We start from the raw sequence: 24,876 nt of genomic DNA, 5'->3' as shown, positions 1-24,876 counted from the left end.
AGCATTGTCAAAAGTGGATTCCTTGCTTTGATAGTTCTGAAGAAGGGGAACTGAACTCGAAACATTAACTCTGCTGTCTCTCTCCACACCTGCTGCCAGACTTGCTGAGTTCCTCCAGCAATTTCTGTTCCTGTCAGAATCTGATCTCCAGAATCTGCACTTCTTCATTTCATTTTCTTACTTTGATGTTTGCAACTTAGAAAGATGGTTGCCAGGTGGCTGAGGTGGAAAAATAAATTTTACTTGTGGGACTGTTCAAAACCAGGTATCCATCAATGTAAACTAGTCACTGATAAATCTGTTTCGGAATTTGGAAGAAATCTCCACATAGAATCTCGACAGTGTAGAAAGAGGTCATTCAACCCATCGAGACCATACCACCTCTCAGAAGAGCATCCTAACTAGACCCAGCACATCCCACCCTGCATTCCCATGGCCAATCCACTCCAACCTGCACATCATCATGGGGTGGCACAGTGGCACAGTGGTTAGCACTGCTGCCTCACAGCGCCAGAGACCCGGGTTCAATTCCCGCCTCAGGCGACTGACTGTGTGGAGTTTGCACATTCTCCCCGTGTCTGTGTGGGTTTCCTCCAGGTGCTCTGGCTTCCTCCCACAGTCCAAATATGTGCACGTCAGGTGAATTGGCCATGCTAAATTGCCCGTAGTGTTAGGTAAAGGGGTAAATGTAGGGGAATGGGTGGGTTACGCTTTAGCGGGTCGGTGTGGACTTGTTGGGCCGAAGGGCCTGTTTCCACACTGTAAGTAATCTAATCTAATCTTTGGACTCTGGGAGGAAACCAGAACACTCGGTAGAAACCTACATATAAATAGTGAGAATGTGCAAACTCCACACAGACAGTCGCCCGAGGCTGGAATCAAATCCAGGTCCTTGGTGCAGTGAGGCAGCAGTGCTAACCACTGCGTCACCCACATCTAGCGAGTGGTGAGAATGTGGGCCTCAATATCCCTTGGAATGATTGAGGCAATTATCATCATTGCATTTAAATGTTCACTAGATTCACTATGAAGGGGGTTAAAACAATGACTGCAGATGCTGAAAATCAAATACTGGATTAGTGGTGCTGGAAGAGCACAGCAGTTCAGGCAGCATCCAACGAGCAGCGAAATCAACGTTTCGGGCAAAAGCCCTTCATCAGGGCCAAGGAAAGAAATTTTTTTTAATTTATTGCACAAATCCAAGCCCCCAGAGTTAACAAATAGCCTTTCAAGAGCACTTACAGTTCACCATCTAACTCCGTGAAAGAGGGGACACACATCACTAATGCACAACATTCTCTGTCCATTCGTGTGGAAGGGTTTGTACAGAGACTCCAGTGATGGAGGGTGGGTGCATAGGGGCCCCATTTCTCCTGAGGAGAAAGCGAGGACTGCAGATGCTGGAGATCAGAGTCACTGGAGATCAGAGTCAAAAAGTGTGGCGCTGGAAAAGTACAGTAGGTCAGACAGTATCCTGATGAAGGGCGCCTGCCTGAAACGTTGATTTTTCCTGCTCCTCAGATGCTGCCTGGCCTGCTGTGCTTTTCCAGCAACACTCTAATCTAGACTCGAACCTCCAGCATCTGCAGTCCTCACTTTCACCTGGTTGGCTGTTGGCTAATTCATTTTTAAATACAAATCAGATTTGGTAAATTTGCATTTCAGTTTATTGACTTGACTGGAGTTAATCTTTGAATTCGCCACCAACTTTTCCAGGGCAACTAGGGATGGGTAATCAGTGCTGGCCCAGTCAGTGACACCCTTGACCTATGAACGAATATAAAGACTGAAACAAATTTACTTATATCAGTTTATAAAAATTGAAAACATATAGCGCACAACTAGAATAGTTGGAAAATTCATGCATATGGAAGGATAGCAATTAGTAAGAATTAACTGTGATGCTGAGGTGATAGGTGGGAAAATTCTATTGTGAAGCGCAGCTAGGGACAAAGTACAACAAGTGCTCGGATAAATGGGTTCTTTTTATTATCAAATACAATGTAAATATTGAGAATAAGACATCTCCAAGCAGTTAACATTCAGTACAACAAGATTTATACATTCTGGTAAGTCCCATGTATCTGAAGGCATACATTAATCTATCCAGTGAGTGAAGAATAGGATTGAGATTGATCCATATACAGATTATTAGAGCATTGCAGACAAATCCATTGCCACAGAAAGGAATCAAGACAAAATGCCTCACTACTACCGTGTGACATAAATGGAGGGGGTCCTTCCGACCCACAACCCCTCCCCCCAATCCTACCCACTTTCTCTACATATTTCTAGCACTGTGCAAGAATGGGACTGCTGTCTATTTGGAGTTACCCTGTCGTTTTACAATGCACCCTCTAAATTCGCTACATTACGCTGCACGCTGTTGATACAATTTAAGCGGACATGGATTGCACCTTTGCTCCTATGAAAGACGGGCATGCAAACACAACTTTACTCTGAACCCTTCCTCAAAGTTTTCCTGTAAACCGTTTATCAAAGCGGTGAAACTCATATTAAGATGGGGACTCCGTTGCTTGGCTTGCCTTGTGTGGTTCGTTAATCTTAAAGAGGAGTCTGCTTTTACAATTGAAGCACTAAACCCAAATGGTCCAGCCACATCTCATCACCCATCGGTCCCTTTGCCATCTTAAAATAAAATACAGAGCATGAGGAGAAATATTTGCCAACCCCTTCCCCCATGATTATTCTTATCACAAACTTTTCCCCACCCATTCCTGCTGGTTGACCACCCTCCCTACTCATTTTAACAAATTTAAAATCCTTCCATCAGCAGTACTAATCGCTTGAAACTTACAATTTTTTAGATACTTTACCAGCACTTTTTACTCACATCTCAAACTTCAATAACACCTCAGAGGTGAATAACATCAAGGTGGATTCATATTTCTTAAGTAATACTCAATCTTTGCAAAACAATTTGCACTTAGGAAATTAAAATCCAAATCACATGGCTACAGGACTGTGACTACATAACTTACAGACAAATGAAAGCTGTCACATCCAAATAAGTGATGACTCTGACCAGAGAAATAGAGTGCATAACCGAGAGCATTTGGAGTAATTAATTGGGAAAAGCAATGACCGTTACAATTTTAAAAAATGGTTTTTAGGCCAATTGCTTGGTACTCTCAAGTGCTTTATGCTACAAACATTATCTAATTAGAGAGAGAGTAGCTGGAAGTTGTGGAGATTTGAATAGGTACAAGGTCATTTCAAGCTGGTCAGATCTAATATCGGAAGCTCCTTCAAACACTCTTCTCTCGACTGGGGGAGCTCAGAAGAGTGCTTAGGTAATACAAGTTGTAAGAGTTAGATGTTTGACCAGCCGGGAATTCCTGTGCAGTGTTTAAAAGCATTTCAAGATTTTGTTTTCTGATCCTCTATCCCAGTGATGTACTACCAGCTTGCACAAGTCAAAGGCCCACAGCTGTGCTGCAATGTCCAAGGCCCCAAGTTGAGGTGTTGGTTGAGGGGAGAATCACAAGCAGGAGCAGGACATTGGGGTGAACTCACCCTGCTCTTCTTCACACAATGTAACTGGATCTTTCCCATTCCCCTCTCCCGAACAGGACAGTTAGAGCCTCCCAATAACATTTTCCCTGAAAGAGGATGTCTCTGACAGTGCAATGCTCCCTCAGTAACGCACTGGACGGTCAGCCTGAGTAATGGGTTCAAGACCCTGCAGCAGTTGTCTGATTTAAGAGAGCCTGTGACTTTTCAAGCCAGGTCTGATGTTTATACCGGAGCCCTGTACCACTCACCTAGTGTTCTTTGTAGTGCCCTGAGTATAGGCTGGGGTAGGTACTGGACATGAATCATTTCACGACAGATGCTTTTACAAGTCAGTTTTTGATTCTGTGCAGTCTGATGTTATTTTTGACCTTTCCACTGGATCATAATCACAGTGTACTTAGCAAACTGTTTTGGGGGCCTGTGTGAAATGGACGCAACAGTTAAATACCCCTCCTGACTCTTCTTCCCACTGAGGTAAACTAAGTAGTAAGTAATAGGTAACAGACAGTTATTAACATGTGTGCGACATTGTCCCTCACGGAGGATCTGCTATCAAAGTTGAAAACAAGTTAAAATTAAACAAAAGAGCTGGACATGCTTTGGTATGGGGTTAGCTATATGAGTGTGTAAAGGTCAGAGTGCAAGGGTCAGAGTGTGTATCATTGTGCAAAGATCAGAGTGTGAAGGTCTGTGCAAGGGTCAGAGTGCGAGGGTCAGTGTGTGTCAATGTGTAAGGGTCAGAGTGTGTGTCAGGGAGTAAAGGTCAGAGTGTGAAGGTCTGTGCAAGGGTCAGAGTGCGAGGGTCAGCGTGTGTGGGTCATTTTGTGAGGGCCAGAGTGCAAGGGTCAGTGTGAGGTTCTGTGACCCTCACTGATGTACAGCTCAGTCTCAGTAACTCCTTTAGTTTATGAATGACTTTCTGGAAGATACTGACAGGGTACAGAGGAGGAATACTGTTTGGCTAATTCTGCACGCTTATCCCATTTGCAGGTCGCAGTCCAGCTCAGCCTTTTTGAAGGCAATGTGCTGTTTCGCCCATCGCACTGCTGAAATTCTTTTCGGCTGGCTCCTGTGCTGAAATGACGAACATTGCTCATTCTGAGAGGTGCCTGCCCATTACCTGAAACTTGTACCTCACTGTGTGTCAGGTACGGGGAAGAGATCCTTACAACAAAGCTGCTTCCAGTCTGCCCAGTGTAACCACCAAGTGCTGGGCAATTCAGAAGCTGCTTATCAGAATTTTCTCCGGCCAGTGCTCACTATCAGGATAAAGGCCTGTTTGGAGCTTCACTAGGAATAGCCAGTGAAGAAATTTTCATCAGCAAAAGCACAGAGTTACTTGGAATCACTTAAAACATCAGAGTTTTACCTATGTGAGATTTCCATCTAATCTGCTACTTTGGTCAGTGTGAGCTGAGTAATGGAAGTTACAGCCACAGCAATTAGTATTTGGTTGGTGTGTCTCTGGTGGGTGTGGGAATGCTTGTGTGTCTGAGAGTGTGGGTGTACGTACATATCTGAGTGTGTGTGCATGGCTGAGTGTGGGTGTGTCTACGTGTGTGTGAGTATGTGAGAGAAAGTGAGGACTGCAGATGTTGGACATCAGAGTCAAAAGGTGTGGCGCTGGAAAAGTACAGCAGGTCAGGCAGCATTCGAGGAGCAGGAGAGTCAACGTTTCGAGCATGAGCTCTTCATCAGGCACATTTTTGACGGTGTAAGCATGTGTGTGTCTAAGCATGTGTGTGTGCACACACGTGTCTAAGTGTGTGTGTGTGTGTGCACATGCACAGAGGTATGTTTATGTGCAGGGGGGATGTGTGTGAGAGTACGTGTCTGCATGAGTGTGTGTGTGTTTTTGTGTGTGTACGCATGCGCACACATACACGGAACTATGTGTGTGAGAGTGTGTGTGTGCGCGCGCGCTTGCACATGCATGGGTGTATGTGTGTGAGAGTATGTGTCTGCATGAGTGAGTGTGTGTGTGTGAGAGTGCGTGTGTGCACGCACATGCATGGAGGTGTGTGTGTGTGCGTGCGCACATGCACGGAGGTGTGTGTGTGTGTGTGTGTGTGTGTGTGCGTGCGCACATACACAGAGGTGTGTGTGTGTGTGTGCGTGTGTGCGCACATGCACGGAGGTATGTGTGTGTGAGTGAGTGTGTGTATGTGCGTGTGACTGAGTGTGTGTGTGAGTGTGAGTGAGTGAGTGAGTGAGTGAGTGAGTGTGTGTGTGTGAGAGAGTGTGTGTGTGTGTGTGTGTGTGTGTGTGTGTGTGTGTGTGTGAGTGAGTGTTTGTGAAACTCAGTTAGCCTGAAAGCTCCTGGTCTTCCAGTGTAAAGAGCTGTTGGTTTGAGTGTTACAGACTGGCACAATCCAAGGCCTGGGGCAGCTGGCGCGATGGGAAAAGGTCACTATCTAGAAGCCTCCCAGCACAGTACAGTGAGGGGCTTCAGCATTGTAAAACCCCTTGGGCTGTCTGCTTAACAGCAATTCAAAATTGCAATCATAAGCCGTAATTCTGCTGCTGCTTCAGTTACATTGGCATCAGGGACGGATATTCTGCTGTGCCAACATTTAGCTCAACCAGATGTGAGCTGCTGAAATGATAAATCCTGAGAATAAAAGGAAATAATCTGAAGGTGGACCTTGAAGATTTTGATTGATGGGGCTGTAATTACATTGTTTGGCAGCTTTTTCCATTTAGGATTATCCTTGGGAAGAAGACTAATAATGTATTGTCTTGGAAACATACAATCTTTGCAGTTAGCGTGGACAGCTATCTTGTGTAGTGTAATTGCTGGAAGGTACCAGGTACCTGTTTCTGTCAATTCTCCCCAACACTCTGTCCATCCCATATTTCATAGAATGTGCTCAGTCCCCTCTTTGCTGTTGTTTTGAATCTTTGATCAAGGATGTGATTCTAGTGTGGGATTGGTGCAGAATCAAGCAACATGCCTTTGGGGAACTTTAATCTTAATTCTATCTCCTGCTGTGTAAGGATCCCACACCCAGTGGACACGCTCTGGAATTGGAGAAACCAATGTTTGGTAACCTGTAAGTCTGATATTTTTGTTACAATACTAAAGGTTCCTCCTCAGAAATCCAAGACCTCTGGTTGCTTTGAGTGTAATCTGCTGAAAGTGGAATGCCCATTGAAGATTGTAAGTATAGTGAGATTCCTCAGATCACCACATTATATTAAATCAAGCAGGATGAGTGTTACATTTCACTCCATTTTATATTTGAACGGTTACAAACATACTTTTGTCATGCTTGAACAAAGTGTATTTTTTGGAAAATGTTTGTGTGTGTGTGTGTGTGTGTCTGTACATGTGTTTCTGGATATATGTGCATAGAGTCATAGAGATGTGCATGTATATGTTATGTGTGCGTGTGTATATGTCTGTGGGTGGGTTTGTCTGTGTCTGTGTGTATATTGTTGTGTGTGCATGTGTGTCTGTGTGTCATATTGTGTGTGTGCGCGTTTCTGTGTATATATTGCACGTGTATGTAGACATGATGTGTGTTTCATGGGTGTGTATACTTTTCCTGTAGCAACTGAAAAACAGTAGCCCAATCGCTGGTGAGTAAATAATCTCAAATTCACAGGCATCCTGTCAAACAGCTGCTAGTCAGATATTGGGAAGGATTATGGAGGTAGCTTTAACTTTGAGTACAAGCAGGAATAAAAAATTCACACTTCACTAGCTTCACAGTAATAAATCCCTCAGTCCTTCAGACACTGACAGTAACACAGATGACTAAATAACAGGGTGATCAGCTACAGGGCAAATCTTCTGCTAACGATAATGTTTCACTCAGGAGTTTATTTCCCAGTGACACCTTTTCAGGAATATTGCTGAACCTGCAAAGAGCTCCCAGAGAGGAACATGATCTCTTTCTGAAACTGAAATATTGAATAGCCTTGTTTGAGAATTCTCTGACTTTGAATTAACCTAAAGCCATGGGTACTTTTACACCCAGTGTATAATTCTCAGACCTGAGTGATGTTAAACTTTCTGAGCACTTAAGGGAACATCTCTGCCGGCAGGAAACAGACCTACATTTTACACAGTCTCAGGATTGCTGATTCTCTCCCCGATCTGGTATCTGAGTCAGTGGAGGTGCTGGAGAAACACATTCAGAAATATTCTTCGTCTCCTGCTCCTGTACCCTCTACCATATGAACACACACACGCACACACACACTGATTTATCTCCCACTTTGGAATGAGCTTTCTGAGTTTCAAATGAAGCAAACTTGCAGAAACATTACTGGCACATCCTGGTGGGCACTATCTAAAGGGCACTGGCTGAGGGGTTGACATTGTAAGACCATGCAGGATGTGACAGTGGGAGGGCCAGGTGTGGTGAGTGAAGGAGCAATGTGCAGTGAATGATGGGCAAGGGCATAGTGAGTGATGGTACAATGGGTGAGGGGTCAATGGGTGACGGGGCAGTGGGTGAAGGTGTGTGATAAGTGGGGGAATAGTGGTGGGTGAGTGTGAGGTGCATGGGGGGCAGTAGGTGAGCAGGCAGTAAGTGAGGAGGCAGTAGGTGAGCAGGCAGTGAGTGAAGGGTCAGTGGGTGACGGGGCAATGGGTGAGAGATGCTGACGTTGTACACGATACCTTTCACAAACATTACTTTAAAATGAAGCAGCTGTCACATCCCTCTCTATTTCATGATATTGATATTCAACCTTTGCCTACAGTAATGAGTCCCTCACACCCCTCCCCCTTTCTGGGTTGTTTGTGATACAATCTGGATTTTTAAAATTGTAAATTGTACATTTGTCCTGGTCAGCACTATCACTGGGGAGTCTAGCCATTCATTGGTGGTAATATTCTGTGCCCCTTAGTGTCAAGCGTGATAAAATAATATGCAATGAAGCAGCGAGCAGTGTCACTCACTGGTGCCAAGGTGGTCATCAGGAACTGGTAGTGTACACTGTAGGACAGAGGATGAGTTAATCAGAAGGAGTGAAAGTTGTTCATGAAGGGTGGAAAACATGTGCCAAATGGTTAGCAGTGTTTATCAGACAGCTGTTGCGGTGTTACCAAATGTAGCCTCCATCATCCGTCTCCCCAGCTTCACCCTCTTCCTCCTCTGTTTCTTCCGCAGTCTCTTCAGTCTCTTTCTCTTCCTCATCCTCCCAGCCGACTCCGCTGCCAAAATCACCGGAGAAACTGATCACATCCTCTGCAGAAATGACAGAAAACCAGGGTCACTCACAGGGAATGCAATTAGCTGGACAAAGAGCAGACAGAGGGAGGTGGGCGCTTTGGGACCATGTTTGGAAGTTCCTTCGCAATGGCCCCACTCTTGTTCCCATTGGTTTCTGACATGTCAATCTTCACAGAGCCCCACCAATTGGGAAAGCATAGCCAGCCTTCATTAACCAATTGGATGATACATGACTACCCATCGAAAACCTTTCTTTCTACATTTTTAGAATTAACAGATTCACGATTAAAGGTGAAGCTGTTTCTGGTCAGAAACAGAACAAGAATGAGAGGGGTGCAAAGTAATGTGCAGATAAAGCAAGGGTGGTGTGAGAAAAATCTGTTTCAGTCAGTGAATAGTTAAGAGTGTGGAATGCACTGCCTGGAATTCAGGCAGAGGCAGGTTCAATTCAAACATTCAAGAGAGACATTGGATAGTTATTTGGATAGAAGTGGTGATCAGGCATTGAGGAAAAGGCAGGAGATTGGCACTGGATTATACAGCCAGACTGGATAATACAGCCCATGCTGATATGATGGGTTTGAATGATCTACGTTTGCGATCCGATGATGGTTATTCACCTGGTTTGATTTCTGAAGCACCCCAAACATTTGCAGGAAAGGTGGAATCCCAAGGCAGGCCAATTTGTGCAAGCAACAACTACAATTGTAAAGCTCACTGTCCCCACCTGGGACACCCAACCCCAGAGAAACATGAGGGACACAGGAGGTCATTTGGCCCCTTCAACCTCCTCCACCATTCAATTAAACCTTGCTGCTCTGTACCCATCTCCATCTTTATTCCACTCAGCCTTTGATACTCTTATCTAACACAACTCCATTGATCCTTCTGAAAGCTCCAGTTCACCGCCAGTAACCCCAGGCCTTTCTGCCATAAAGTCCAGAGTTAGAGAGTCATGGAGCCATACAGCATGCAAACAGGCCATTTGGCCCAACCAGTCCAGGTCCAACGTAATCCCAAACTACTAGCTTTTGGATGAGCGAGTGCTTCCTGAATAGCCTGGCTCTGAATTTACGTTTTTATCCTTTTGTTCGTTCTCCCACCAAAGGACACAGTTCCCCCTCTATCAACCTGACTGGAATTTTTAAAATTTTGAAAAGCCATGGCCAGTTTATCCTTCAAATATTCTAAATACAAAGGACCAGCCTGGGTCTCTTAATGCTGCACCAAATTCACCGAGGGTGTTTCTGATTCAAAGCTTTAGTTATTTTTTGTTCACTCTTTCCTGTCAGTGGCTGGACCAACATCTGTTGGCCCTCCCTCATCACCCTCGAACTGAGAGGCTTGCTTAGCCTTTTCAGGGGGCTGTTCGGAGCCAATGCAAGACGGAAGCTGCAGGAACAACAGTTTAAACTCATTGAGTTCAACAACTTCAGGGCAAGACTTTTGTCCCCACATTTTATTTACATCCCTCCCCTCCCCCACCATGACTTGTTTGTGTCTTGTTAGATTTGTTCTCAGCAGAGTGGAACCATTTTCTCCACTCCATACCTACTATTTACACCTATTTTACATCTCCATTGCTCCTTTACCACCATTATCACTCCTATTTGCTCTGGGCGCCCTCACCACCTGCTCCACTTGCTCCTCCTCCTCCTCCATCAATAACAGAAACAACTCCATTTTCCAACCCCTTCCAGTTCTGACAAAGGATAAGATCGGAATCGAAACAATATCTGTTTTTCCCTCCACAGATGCTGCCAGACCTGCTGAGTTTCTTCAGTATTTTCTGCTTTGATTTCAGATTCACCACATCCCCAGTCTTTTACTATAAGAGTCAACCACTCTGTAGTCACATATAGGCCAGACTGAAGAAACAGGGCAGATTTCCTTCCTCTAAGCGTCTTAATGAACCAGATGGGTTAGGATGACACTGAAGAATACTAGAGACTAGATTTCAATTCCAGACTTTAAATCCATTAACTGCCATGGGTGGGATTTGTAGCCCTGATCCCATAGGATTAGCCCATACCTCTGGATTACTAGTCCAATAACGTTGCCAACATCTCTCCATTTAGGTGGGAGATTACTGTCTGTGAGAAAGGGCAATACAGAACAGCAGCTAGCCAGATGAGGCTCTTACCACAGTCAGGGTTCCCTTTAACCCGGGTTCCTGTCACCTCACTGCCTTGCTGGTCAACACACCAACACTCGCCAGAGTAAGTATCACATTGCAGCTTCCTGTAGTAACCATCCTCATCACAACTAGGAATGAAGGTACCTGTAAGACAGAGAACAGAGTTACTCACACTGTCGTCATAATTCTGAACATCAGCTCTTTACAAAGTAGAGTCTAAAAACGTACATTTCTATAGCGCCTTTTGTGACCTCATGTTGTCCTGAACCACTAAATGCTTTGGAACTCACTGTTGCAATGCAGGAAACATGGCAGCCAATTCGTACACAGCAAGCTCCCACAAACAATAAGGATTAGCTTTTAAAGCAGATTGGAGGTGTGGGTTGAGGGATAGAATGTTGGCTGGGAACAATTTCCCAGCTCATCAACAAATTAGACCAAAGGGATCCTCAAATCCACCCAAGAGTTTGAGAGTCAGAGCCATAGAGTCACACAGACCTTTCAGTCCAAGCAGTCCGTGCTGAACGTAATCCCAAACTAGAAAGATTTAAAAAGGACACGCGGGCCTTGATTCAGTTTCTCATCACGAGTGCACTGGGTTTAGTCGTGAGGTAAAAACAATGACTGCAGATGCTAGAAACCAGATTCTGGATTAGTGGTGCTGGAAGAGCACAGCAGTTCAGGCAGCATCCAAGTAACTTCGAAATCGACGTTTCGGGCAAAAGCCCTAGTGGACATGCGAGAGAACTGTAGGAAGGCAGAGGAGTGACTGACTGACCCCCCCGGTGTTTGGTACAACCTCTAAGATCCCTAAGTCCAATGTATTTATTCCAAAAAAAAATCACTTTTAAACGACATTCACAACTGCCACAGAGGCACAACCACAAACAACAAGTGCAATGGTCATCAAAATCAATCTGTTTTAACGCATCCAAGGGATGTGGGCATCACTGGCTGGGCCAGCATTTCTAGCCAGTCTCTAGTTGCCCTTCAGAAGGTGATGGTGAGCTGTCCATTTGAATTGGTGGAGTCCTTGTGTTGTAGGTTCACCCACAATGCCCTGAGGGAGGGAGTTCCGGGATTTTGACTCAGTGACAGTGAAGGAACTGCGATATATTTCCCAGCCTGGAAGGGAACTTGCAGATGGTGGTGTTTCCATGCACCTGCTGGCCTTGGGCTTTTAGATGGAAGTGGTCATAGGTTTGGAAGGTGCTGTCTAAGGAGCCTTGGTGAATTTCTACAGTGTGTCTTGTAGACAGTACACATACTGCTGCTAAATGACGGTGCTGGAGGAAGTGGATGTTTGTGGATGTGGTTCTTGAGAATTGTTGGATCTGCACACATCCAGGCAAATGGGGAGTATTCCATCACACTCATGACTTGTGCCTTCTTGGTGGTTGAAAGGCTTTGGGAAGTCAGGAAGTGCAATACTCACTGGAGCATTCCTAGTCTCTGACCTTCACTTAGAGTCAGAGAGTCAAACAGCACGGGAACAGACCCTTATGGTCCAACCAATCCATGCTGACTATAATTCCAAATGAAACTAGCCCCATTCCTGTGCTCCACCCATATCCCTTCAAACATTTCTTATTCATGTATCCATCCAAATGTCTTTTAAACGTTGTAACTGTACCTGCATCCACCAGTTCCTCTCGAAGTTCATTTCACACACAAACCACTCTCTAAGAAAATTGCCCCTCATGTCCTTTTTAAATCTTTCTCCATAAAAATATGGCCCCTAGTCTAGAAATCCCCCACCCTCGGGAGAAGACACCTGCTATTCACCTAATCTATACCTCTCTTGATTTAAAAAAAATCTTTACAGCACGGTGGCTCAGTGGTTAGCACTGCTGCCTCACTGCGCCAGGAACCCGGGTTTGATTCCAGCCTCAGGCGACTGTCTGTGTGGACATTCTCCCACTGTCTGCATGGGTTTCCTCTCACAGTCTAAAAATGTGCAGGTTATGGTGAATTGGCCGTGCTAAATTGCCCCATAGTGTCCAGGGATGTGTTGGTTAGGTGCTTTAGTCAGGGGTAAATTTAGAGTAATAGGGTAGTGCAATGGGTCTGGGTGGGTTACTCTTCGGAGGGTTGGTGTGGACTTGTTGGGCTGAAGGGCCTGCTTCCATACTGTAGGGATTCTATGGTTCTATAAGGTCACCCCTCAACATCCTACGCTCTAGTGAAAAAGGTCCCAGCCTAACTTCTAGTCCTTGTGGTTGGTCTAGTTCAGGTTCTGGTTGGATTTGTTGAAATCTCTGCTGTCTTAAACTAATTCTGAACACCATACATTAAATTGAACGAACAACAGATTAGTTCTCTGGTTTTCAGGGACGTCTACAGGAGTAGTGCCAGAGGACTGGAGGCTAGCAAACGTGGTTCCCTTGTTCAAGAAGGGGAGTAGGGATAATCCTAGTAACTATAGGCCAGTGAGTCTCACTTCTGTTGTGGGCAAAGTCTTAGAGAGAATTATAAGGGATAGGATTTATGCACATCTGGATAAGAATGATGTGATCAAGGATAGTCAGCATGGTTTTGTGAAGGGCAGGTCGTGCCTCACAAACCTTATTGAATTCTTTGAGAAGGTGACGAAGGAGGTAGATGAGGGGAAAGCGGTAGATGTAGTATATATGGATTTTAGTAAGGCGTTTGATAAGGTCCCCCATGGTAGGCTACTGCAGAAAATACAGAGATATGGCATTGAGGGTGAGTTGGAGGTTTGGATTAGGAATTGGCTCTCTGGAAGAAGACAGAGGGTAGTAGTTGATGGCAAAGATTCATCTTGGAGTGCCGTCACTAGTGGTGTTCCGCAAGGATCTGTTTTGGGACCATTGCTGTTTGTCATTTTTATAAATGACCTGGAGGAAGGGTTAGAAGGTTGGGTGAGCAAGTTTGCGGATGATACGAAAGTCGGAGGAGTTGTAGACAGTGAGGAAGGATATGGCAGGTTACAGCGGGATATAGAGAAGCTGCAGAGCTGGGCAGAAAGGTGGCAAATGGAGTTCAATGTAGCTAAGTGTGAAGTGATTCACTTTGGTAAGAGTAATAAAAAGATGGATTACTGGGCTAATGGTAGACTACTTGGTAGTGTGGAAGAGCAGAGGGATCTTGGTGTCCATGTACACAGATCTCTGAAAGTTGCCACCCAGGTAAATAGTGCAGTGAAGAAGGCATATGGCGTACTGGCTTTTATTGGTAGAGGAATTGAGTTCCGGAGTCCTGAGGTCATGCTGCAGTTGTATAAGACTCTGGTGCGGCCGCTTCTGGAATATTGTGTGCAGTTTTGGTCGCCATACTATAGGAAGGATGTGGAGGCACTGGAACGGGTGCAGAGGAGGTTTACCAGGATGTTGCCTGGTATGGTAGGAAGATCCTATGAGGAAAGGCTGAGGCACTTGGGGTTGTTTTCTTTGGAGAAAAGAAGGTTTAGGGGTGATTTGATAGAGGTGTACAAGATGATTAGGGGGTTAGATAGGGTTGACAGTGAGAACCTTTTTCCGCGTATGGAGTCAGCTATTACAAGGGGGCATAGCTTTAAATTAAGGGGGGGTAGATATAGGACTGATGTTAGGGGTAGGTTCTTCACTCAGCGAGTCGTAAGATCATGGAATGCCCTGCCAGTAGCAGTAGTGGACTCTCCCTCTTTATGGGTATTTAAGCGGGCATTGGATAGGTATATGGAGGATAGTGGGTTAGTGTAGGTTAGGTGGGCTTTGATCGGCGCAACATCGAGGGCCGAAGGGCCTGTACTGCGCTGTATTGTTCTATGTTCTATGTTCTATAAATAGATTGATCAAAAGGATGTGTTGACTAATATCTCACTAAATATCCTACTTACAATAAAAATCAAACTAGATTTTGTCAGCCATTCTGCTCACCAATTCCTTTTTGCTTTCTGCTGAAAGGCTCTCCTAGTTTACAGGCTATTCGACTAAACAAGCCAGACTTACGTGTTTTTTGATGTTTGCATACGTGCTTTGGAGATAAACTACACAATCTCCTCCTAATCTAATCTACTGTTTGGCTTACTGTAGCTTAAACCATTTCAAACCACAACCAACCAGCTCCCTGAATTGATGACCCCAATCATTAACCAGCAATTTATCTGCTGAACAACTCACGATCTGATTTGCTTTTGCAAACATTGAAGCACTTTCCAAAACTGAAGCCCTGACACAAATGCCGTTTCACAAGATGTCAGGGAAAATGCATAGGCTACATACTCTGCCTGTGGATCGCCTTTTAAGGATAGGATCTGTGTTGTACTTCAGTGGAGATTGGATACAGGTTTCCACTCAGTCACACACAGAGATGCAGAAGCACTCATCACACATGTACAACCATATGTACACACTAAACACAGATACACGCAAATGCACACATTCGCACAAAAACACTCAAACACGTAGGGAAATGCAGAACAGAAACACATAAACATACAATCACACACACACTCATGCAAACACACACATACATGCAAACACACAGGTGCACAAGTACTGATCACACATGTACACACATGCTCAAACACACCCACATATGCACAAACATCCATTATATACATGCACACACATTCACACATATTCACACACACAATTCAGATTCGGGATGTTACACTGTATCCAGGGGCTGGCTGGTGGAGTGAGCTTGCAGGGATTTTATAAAGGCGTTGATGGCCTGCTTGCCTTTAGGCCAACTGAGATACATAATTGACCATTAATGACCATTTAACGGCTTCTTGCTGATATTTTGTTATCAGTTGAGGGGGGAGGGGTTAGAATGCTTCACCACCCCTACCCCCATCCCAGGGAGGCTGCTCAGTGAAACACAGTTGTGCTCTGGGCATCTGTGTAGGAAGACCCCTACCTCCTCAGCAGGGAGCTGTCTACTTGGCTCCAACAAGCCCCAACCCCGACTTTCCTTCAGGTTGCTCAGGTCAGGACTGACCTGCAATTCCAGCAATGGCCATACACCTGAGTGGCGCTGCTGGGACTAGAGGAGCTGTTGGCCCTCCAACTGGTCAGCTGCTCTTGAGGTGTGCCTCATTCGGGGAAGAAGCCACGATTGCAAACAATTACCTGCCTTAGCAATGCAAAACATGAGTCACAGAGCTCAGGCCAGTGAAGGTAGGCTTGACTGGATATCCGGGCTATTTGTGGGAGCACGCAGAAACCTACCCAATACAACCCTATTATTCTTACACATATCGGAGATCTCCCGACATCTCTGCGCCTCAGTTTCTGCTGACTATTGGGAGGCCTATGGTACAATCCCATCAAGGTGATCACCCCCTTCTCATTCCTGAGTTCCACCCATATAGCTTCACTGCATAATCCCACAGGAATATCCACTCTAAGAACAGCAGTAATGTTTTCCCTAATCAAAAACGACTCCTCTCCTCTCAGCCTCCCTTTCTATCCTTCCCATAGCATCTCTAGCACAGAACATTGAGCTGCCAGTCCTGTCCTTCCCTCAGCCATGTCTCTGTAACAGCCATAATGTCTCAGTCCCATGCTCCTAACCATGCCCTGAGTTCATCCACCACCTGTCAGACGCCTTGCACTGAAATAAATGCAGTTTAATTCATCAGTTGCACCTCGTTCTCTGACATGCTCTTGCCTGTCTTCTCCAATTAACTTACTTTCTTTAACTTCTGAAGCATCCTCAGCTTTCTCTCTATTCTCACTACTGCTTAGGATAACCCCCTCCCCCTTCCCCAGTCGTTTAAACGCTCTTGAGTAGCACTAGCAAAGCTCCCTGCCAGGATATTGGTCTCCCTCCAGTTCAGGTGAAACCCGTCCCTTTTGAACAGGTCTCTTCTGCCCCAGAAGAGATCCCAACGATCCAAAAAAAATAATCAGAAATCCTTGTACCCTGCTCCATCTCCTCAGCCACTCATTTACTGCCTTCAGCTCCCAGCAACTGAACAGCCCCCTCCTCAGATCCCCTAACAGGCGAGGATTCTGGTCAAATGCTCAGCCCTCTCTGTCTCTGATCCTTCTAACTCCTGGATCTAGCCTTCCAAAATAACAGATCCAGAGAGCCTGCTGCCTGTTGTTAGTCCACTGCTACTAACACTGTTACAGAACCCTCAACAACTGTGTGAAACAGGTAAATCTCCCAAGCTCAGTCCACTACTAAGAAGTTCCCTTTGTGGAACTGTCAGCCTCTCCCAAACTCTGTGTCTCCCTGTCTCCTTCCTCACGTTCTAATTTTTTTGTACTATAAAATTTCCAAAAGTTATGTTAAATGAAAACATTCTGTTCTCTGCCCCAACAGACAAAGAAAAAACTCATTTGAGAAGCTTCCAACTTAGGACCAGTTCCAAGATCGACACCTGAATCATAAGAGTCATAGAGATGTACAGCACGGAAACAGACCCTTTCGTCCAACTCCTCCATGCTGACCAGATATCTTAACCTAATCCAGTCTCATTTTTCAGCATTTGGCCCATTTCCCTCTAAACTCTTCCTATTCATATACCCATCCAGATGCCTTTTAAATGTTGTAATTGTACCAGCCTCCTCTGGCAGCTCATTCCATACACACACCACCCTCTGCGTGAAAAAGTTGCCCTTAGGTCCCTTTTAAATCTTTCCCCTCTCACCCCAAACCCTCTAGTTCTGGACTCCCCCACTCTGGGAAAAATACCTTATCTATTTACCCGATCCATGCCCCTCATGATTTCATTAATCTCTAAAAGGTCACCCCTCAGCCTCTGACGCTCCAGGGAAAACAGCCCCAGCCTATTCAGCCTCTCGCTATAGCTCAAATCCTCCTCAAAGCCAACCCTGGCAACATCCTTATAAATCTTTTCTGAACCCTTTCAAGTTTCACAACATCCTTCCTATAGGAGGGAGACCAGAAAGACACTACTCTCCTGCCACCTTTTTTTTAACGTGGATTATTCTTCTGAGGCAATATCACTTCCCCAGAAGAACATTTAATGAACTATTTGTTTTTCAACAATCTAACAGCTTTCAACTTCTGATGTTCCTAGTACAAGCTCAGTAACTATCAGACTTACTGACTTTGATACCACTATGTGACAGGACGGACTTTACTAAATTGTGTGTTTTGTAGCAAAAGGCATAGAATAAGATACAGAACATTCAGATGACAAGACAGTCCAATCTCCTGCTTTATAAAACTTATAAATAGCAAGTTAATGATTGGAAATACCTTTCATTTCCATTCTGTAAATTAAAGACACCTTGCATTTTACAACATTTGCAATTATTATTTATCACAGAATTGTTACAGTGCAGAGGCCATTCAGCCCATTGTTCCTGCACCGGTTCTATCCCCGAGTGCCAATCTCCTGCCTTTCCCCACACCCCTGGGCACTATTTCTATCCAAATAACCATCCAATGCCCCTCTGGAATGTCTCAATTGAACCTGCCTCCACCACAGTTCCAGCCAGTGCATTCCAGACCTTAACTACTTGCTGTGTGAAAAATATTTTCCTCACATCACCCTTCTTTTATTTGCACATCATATTTAAATATGGCTTCCCTTTCTCTTCTCTTGTACGAGTGGAAACAGCTTTTCCCTGTCTATTCTATCTAGATTGCACATGATTTTGAAATCAGATCTCTTCTCAGCCTTCTGCAATACAGTGGCTCAGTGGTTAACACTACTACCTCACGGCGCCAGGGTCCTGGGTTCAATTCTACCTTCAGCTAACTATCCGTGTGGAGCTTGCACATTCTCCCTGTGTCTTTGGGGGTTTTTTCCAGGTGCTCGGGTTTCCTCCCATATTCCAGAGATGCACAGGATTGGCCATGGGAAATTGCACATAGTGTCCAGAAATGTGCAGGATTAGATGGGTTAGGCCTGGGAAAGGTGGGGATAGGGGTCTGGGACAGATGCCCTTCAGAAGGTTGGTGCAGACTTGATGGGCTGAATGGCCTCTATCTGCACTGTGGGAATTCAAAGACTTTTCAGAAGCATGCAGTTTTGATGCATTTCCATCTTTCTGTGTGCACTGCAGAGCTGAGGTTCCTTGGCAGTTAATTGCACAGAAAAGTTCACTTAGCTGCGATTTGCAATCTGGAGGCTGTGAGCTAATGAAAAAAGATGACAGTCTCCAGCCGAGACTCACCAGGCACTTTCCGCACCGCCTCTTGCAGTTGGATCTTCTCAAGCTCAGCCAGGCAGGGGGGCTCTGTGTCAACACAAAGAGAACATTAATTGATAAACCAACAGCATTATTCCACATCCAGTGAAAACACCAGCACACCCTTCACAGGAGCACTCTGCGAATCACAGCTTGTGAGGAGACAGCAGGAGAGATGGGGAGGTTGGTTTTCAGGAGGGAGGGAGGGAGGGAGAGCTGACCAGGCACAAATGGCCGAATGGCCTACACCTTTCTCTATTTTCGATGTTTCTAAGTGAGTCAGGAAGGTTCAGACAGGCATTCCACAGCTTAGAGTCCAATGATCTGAACAATGATGGAATGACTAAAACTGGAGATGGACAAGGGGCCAGAACTGGAAAAATAGCCACAAGATTGAAAATTCAGAAAAGACTGGCACAGTGACTCAGTGCTGCCTCACAGTGCCAGGGACCCAGGTTTGATTATAGCCTCGGGGGAAGTTTGCTCATTCTCCCTGTGTCTGGGTGGTGTGACAGCGCTGCCCCTTTAACAAGGATATACTGTCCTTGGCTTCTTTTTCAGAGAGGTCGGAAAAGCAGTGATTCCGAAAAGTCTAGGTTTTGAAGAGTTTTAGGGCCATTTGATTATAGTTAACAGATACTGCCTCAGGAAAAGGGCTTTCGAGTTTTGACAAAAAAAAACACAGGTACAATGGAAGGGGAGTGGCCAGTTCTGCCTGGTCAGCTTTTCTCTGGTTTGGTTTGGTTTTAACAAGCAGGCAGTTGTGAAGCTGCTGGACCCAAGCAGGTCCATGCAGGTCGATTCTCTCTCTCTCTGACATCTCTCTTGTAAGACCCTGTGTTTGATTTTACCTTTTGTGCATAGGGGTGTTTATGGGGAAGGTTGCAAGCATTTGGAACAGCATCACTAAGTTGGGAAAATTTGTTGGGTTTTCAGCTAGGTTAAGTTATTCTATATTATGTTCTCCTTTGTTTGTGTTTCATTTGGTAATCTTGTAAATAAATTCTGATTTGTTTAAAACTAAGTGGTTTGACCAGCTGCATCACTCCTGGAATATCCACTTTACGCCTGCTTAAAAAAATTAGCAAAGTTAGGGCCTGGGCTACTCTCCTGAAAGTTTTGAGGGGTCTGGCCTGGTCCACAACAGTGGGTACCCTCTAGGTATTCCAGTGTCCTCCCACAGCCCATAGATGTGCACATTAGGGTGGTTTGGCCATGCTAAATTGCCCATAGTGTCCAGGAATATACAGACTAGATGGGTCAGCCATGGGAAATACAGGGGGTGGGGCTTGTGTGGTGATGCACTTTGGAGGGTTGGTGTGAACTTGATGGGCTGAAAGGCCTGCCTCCAGACTACAGGGATTCTATGATTCTAAAACATCAACTGGAAGAAATCAGCGGAGAGACTGGCACAAATGTGTGGGGGCGGTTACGAAAGGAGAGGGGGAGAGGCAGCAAGAGGAAATGATTCAGTTCAATACAATGAAAACTGAAACTGTGTTATTGCTGAAACAGGGTTTGCCTTGTTGGAAGTCAACCCATCCAGTTGAATTTGGGCACATTTCATAAAACATTGGGTGGACGTTGACTGGTGAAGGAAGGGTCCACCTACCAACACTGACATTAGTATCACGGCAACACCTACTTTCCCTCCAGAAGCAGAAGCACCATTCAGCCATGGAAACATGCCCGTCTCTGTAGGTGTCGCAGGAGTTGAAGAAGGGTCTCACACAGACTTCATATTTGTCCAGATTGATGGCTGCAAGCTCTGCCTCATCCAGGAACAGGTCCACATCCGTATCCAGCTTGGAAAACATCCAACCAACTGAATCCCTGCAGCTGGCCACCATATTCTTATCCAACACTTCACCAGAGAGAAAAAAAAAGAGAGAAGCTAGTTATGACTAAGAAATAAAGCAAATCCTAAGGTAAACCAAGACACTATTTTACTTTATTCATTCATGGGATGAGGGTGCCACTGGCAATGCCAACATTTATTGCCTAATTGCCAAGATGGTAGTTAAGAGCCAACCCCATTGCTGTGGGTCTGGAGTCACACAGAAGCCACACCGGGGAGGACAGCAGTATCTTTCCCCAAGGGATATTCATGAACCAGAAGGGATTTTCCTGACAAATGATTCATGGTCACCATTAGACTCTTACTTCCAGAATTTCACTGGAATCCAAGTTCCACCATCTGCTGAGGCAGGATTCAAACCCGGATCCATGGAACATTCCCTGGCTCTTTGGATGAACAGCCCAGCGGTAATACCATTCGGCCATTTCCCAGCAGAAACATTCTCTGAGAGAATACACTGAAATTTCTAGGTTGACTTGGACTCTCTCAATTGGCTAGACTTCAGCCTATTGTGGGGATTTTACTGTGCCAAAACCAAATCCTATCTAATATGGAGGTGCAAGATGCACACGTTAGTGAATATAGTAGTCATGCTGTGCATAATAAGTTCCCACAATTGGATGAATGGCCGGATGGTCTTTTTAAGGGTTCCTTTGGATTGAGGGCTGCATTTCCGTGGACGGGCATGAGAAATGGTACTGCAATGTGGAGACAGACCAAGTCAAACCCAGTCCAAAATTTGGAATGTAATTGGTGAAATGTTCTTGAATTCCATGTTACAATCCTCTCCCCCCCCCCTTACTCTAAAGATCTTAGGTTGCACCACACCAGGTGGAGGTGCTGGTGTTGGACTGGGGTGGACAGAGTCAGAAGTCACATGACACCAGGTTCTAGTCCAACAGGTTTATTTGCAATCCCAAGCTTTCAGAGCGCTGTCCCTTTGTCACCACTTCACCCTGATGAAGGGGCAGCGCGCCGAAAGCCCGTGATTGCAAATAACTCTGTTGGACTATAACCTGGTGCCATGTGACTTCTGACTTTGTCCACCCCAGTCCAACACCAGCACCTCCACATCATGGATAAAGATCTTAGTGAAATATACGAGTTCATGGAATCATGGAATAGTTGTGGTTCTGTTCACCGAGCTGGGAATTTGTGTTGCAGACGTTTCGACCCCTGTCCAGGTGACATCCTAGAATCATAGAAGACATCATAGAATAGTCTTATATTCTTCACTGGCTCTGTCAAACAAAATATGGAGGTGCCGGTGTTGGACTGGGATGAACAAAGATAAAAATCACACACCTAATTATAGTCCAACAGGTTTATTTGGAAGTACTAGCTTTCAGAGCACTGCTCCTTCATCAGGTAGCTGAATGAAGGAGCTACCTGATGAAGGAGCAGCAATCTGTAAGCTAGTGCTTCCAAAAAAACCTGTTGGACTATAACCTGGTGTTATGTGATTTTTAACTTTGTCAAACAAGTTTGCCCTCTGAAGTGACCTGGGAAGCCTCTTGGTTCAGGAACAATTCGAGGTGGACAACAAATGCTGGCCTCACGTCCCATGAAAGAATAGAAGAAAACCAACAAGAAACATATTAATGTTACTGCATGGTTACAACACACAGTAGCTGTACTGGTGCTGGTATCAGGCTAGAATGCATTGTACCTAAGCTTGAATTGTACTTATACTGTTGTGGAAAACACACAACTACCCAACAGTGTTTTCCTTCCTTTTACATGGTTGTTTGACAGGGTAGGTCTAAGGTGATTTTTAACTAGTGTGACATTTGGAGAATACAGAGTGTTTAGGAATTAGACTGCTCTTCCTGAGGATGTGGTGGATAGCGATTCAATAATAACCCCTAAAAAGGAATTGCATTAATGGTTAAAGGAGAGATAAGCAGGGCAGTGATAGTGGTTACAGGAGGAGCGATGGGACTAACTGCTTTGTTTGATTCGGGGATGCCGGTGTTGGACTGGGGTGTACAAAGTTACAAATCACACAACACCAGGTTATAGTCCAACAAGTTTAATTGGAAGCACACTAGCTTTCGGAGCACTGCTCCTTCATCAGTTAGCTGTGATGAACCACCTGATGAAGGCGCGACGCTCCGAAAGCTAGTGCTTCCAATTAAACCAGTTGGACTATAACCTGGTGTTGTGTGATTTGTACCGAAACGTTGATTCTCCTGCTCCTTTGATGCTGCCTGACCTGCTGCGCTTTTCCAGCAACACATTTTTTAGGCAGAGGAGCAGAGCCAGTTACTGAAGATCACTTGAGTAAACAGCTGGTGAGTCCTTGGGTTTTTTTTAAAAAGGTTGGAACAATAGAAGCAGCCTGGGTGGGCATGGCCAGCTCTCACAGACCAGGCTCTCTAGTTTGTTTTTAGTTTTCGGTTCAGCTTTAGACAGGAGCAGTTGGCATCTCGACAGAATCGGAAGCTTCAGTGAATGTCTCTTGGCTGTCACTCCCTCCGATTTTTCCTTTTTGCCAAAGGGTGTGGTTATGGGATGTTACAATATTGGAACAATGAATTAGTAATTGTTACTGTATCTATTATTCTGTTAAGTGTTCCGAAAGAGTTGTTATTCTAAATTCCTCTTTCTTTATAACCGCAGTGTTTAAATAAATTGTTTTTCTTTACGTCAAATAGTTTGACCATCCAGATTGCATCGGGAACAGTACAATTGCCTTTAAAATAAGATAATGTCAGGCTCTAGGCTATCTTCTTAAAATATTTTGAGGCGGGGTCTGGTCCATAACACATTGCCTATGATAGTATGTGCAATTTGTACCAATCAATGTCTTGCTCTGAGTGCAGCCTGTTCTAGCTGCTGGGAGAATCTCTCTGAAGCTTACCACTGGATGCACTGCTCCCAGGTCTCCCTGAACTGTTCTGTTTCGCATTTTCACGCAGCAACTGGAACCAGTCCCGGAGTCGATCGCCGAGATCTGCCAGATCCTGGCCGGTGCAGTCAGCTGGAGAGGAAAGGAGAGAGCCAATGATGCAATTACTTGTGGAGTGTGTCGCATCATCGATACTCTGAGACATGGGGATGCGAAATCTGAACTCTTACACTGTCAGTGAAAGAGATGATGCGCTGTCAGTGAAGTATGCTCAAGAAGAACAATACACCTGTGAGAGTCAAAATTAAACATTTGGATGAGTGTGGGAACAAGGGGAAACAAGCCCTTGGATCATCTGCTATACAACAGATCTGAACTCAACCAAAGTCAATGAAAATGAGCATCTTTTAAAATGGGCAAAAACACGGCTTCACCTCTGCGCTATCTCGAGCTCCCTTGCTCTCTGTCCCTCCCATCTCATGTGCAGATTAGGTGAGTTGGCCGTGTTCAGGGATGTGTAGGTTAGGTACACTAGTCAGGGGTAAGATTAGATTACTTACAGTGTGGAAACAGGCCCTTCGGCCCAACAAGTCCACATCGACCCTCCAAAAAGCAACCCACTCAGACCCATTCCCCTACACCTAACACTACGGGCAATTTAGCATGGCCAATTCACCTAGCCTGCACATCTTTTGGACTGTGGGAGGAAAACGAAGTACCCAGAGGAAACCCATGCAGACATGGAGAGAATGTGCAAATTCCACACAGACAGTCGCCCAAGGTGGGAATTGAACCCAGATCTCTGGCACTGTGAGGCAGCAGTGCTAACCACTGTGCCACCGTGCCACCCACAAAATGTAGAGTAATAGGGTAGGTGAATGAGTTTGGGTGGGTTAATCTTTGGAGGGTCAGTGTGGACTTGTTGGGCCAAATGGCCTATTTCCACACTGTAGAGATTCTATGATTCTATGTCTAAATCTATTGCAGGCTCATGGATAGCGATTAGGCACTCCAATCATCAACATCGCACAAATCCCAGGATGATGATAGACAGATTAGATGGAGTGAGTCTTGTTTAGTGTTACCAATTTCCATGTCCACATTTTAATACTGTATTTAAGAACAGTTCAAAAAATATTTGCACTAATTCTTGGTGCACCAATTGGCAAATGACAAATCCAAAGTTA

General features: G+C 45.1%; 1 protein-coding gene across 1 annotated transcript in view; it reads right to left on the bottom strand.

Annotated features, from left to right (window-relative positions):
* Positions 1 to 1,967: 1,967 nt before the first annotated feature.
* The window catches only part of spock2 (SPARC (osteonectin), cwcv and kazal like domains proteoglycan 2), an 86,426-nt gene continuing 63,517 nt past the window's right edge, over positions 1,968 to 24,876 (bottom strand). Inside the window, exons 6-10 of the mRNA XM_072583529.1 lie at positions 23,702 to 23,821; positions 20,626 to 20,844; positions 18,966 to 19,028; positions 10,867 to 11,004; positions 1,968 to 8,738 (exon numbers count right to left, since the gene is read on the bottom strand). Of these exons, the coding sequence (XP_072439630.1) occupies positions 8,593 to 8,738; positions 10,867 to 11,004; positions 18,966 to 19,028; positions 20,626 to 20,844; positions 23,702 to 23,821 (686 nt within the window). The 3' untranslated portion in view covers positions 1,968 to 8,592. The remainder of the gene's footprint in view (positions 8,739 to 10,866; positions 11,005 to 18,965; positions 19,029 to 20,625; positions 20,845 to 23,701; positions 23,822 to 24,876) is intronic.

Source organism: Chiloscyllium punctatum, chromosome 13 (genome assembly GCF_047496795.1).
Source record: "Chiloscyllium punctatum isolate Juve2018m chromosome 13, sChiPun1.3, whole genome shotgun sequence".
NCBI lineage: Eukaryota > Metazoa > Chordata > Chondrichthyes > Orectolobiformes > Hemiscylliidae > Chiloscyllium > Chiloscyllium punctatum.
This window is presented reverse-complemented; position numbering and strand designations above follow the sequence as displayed.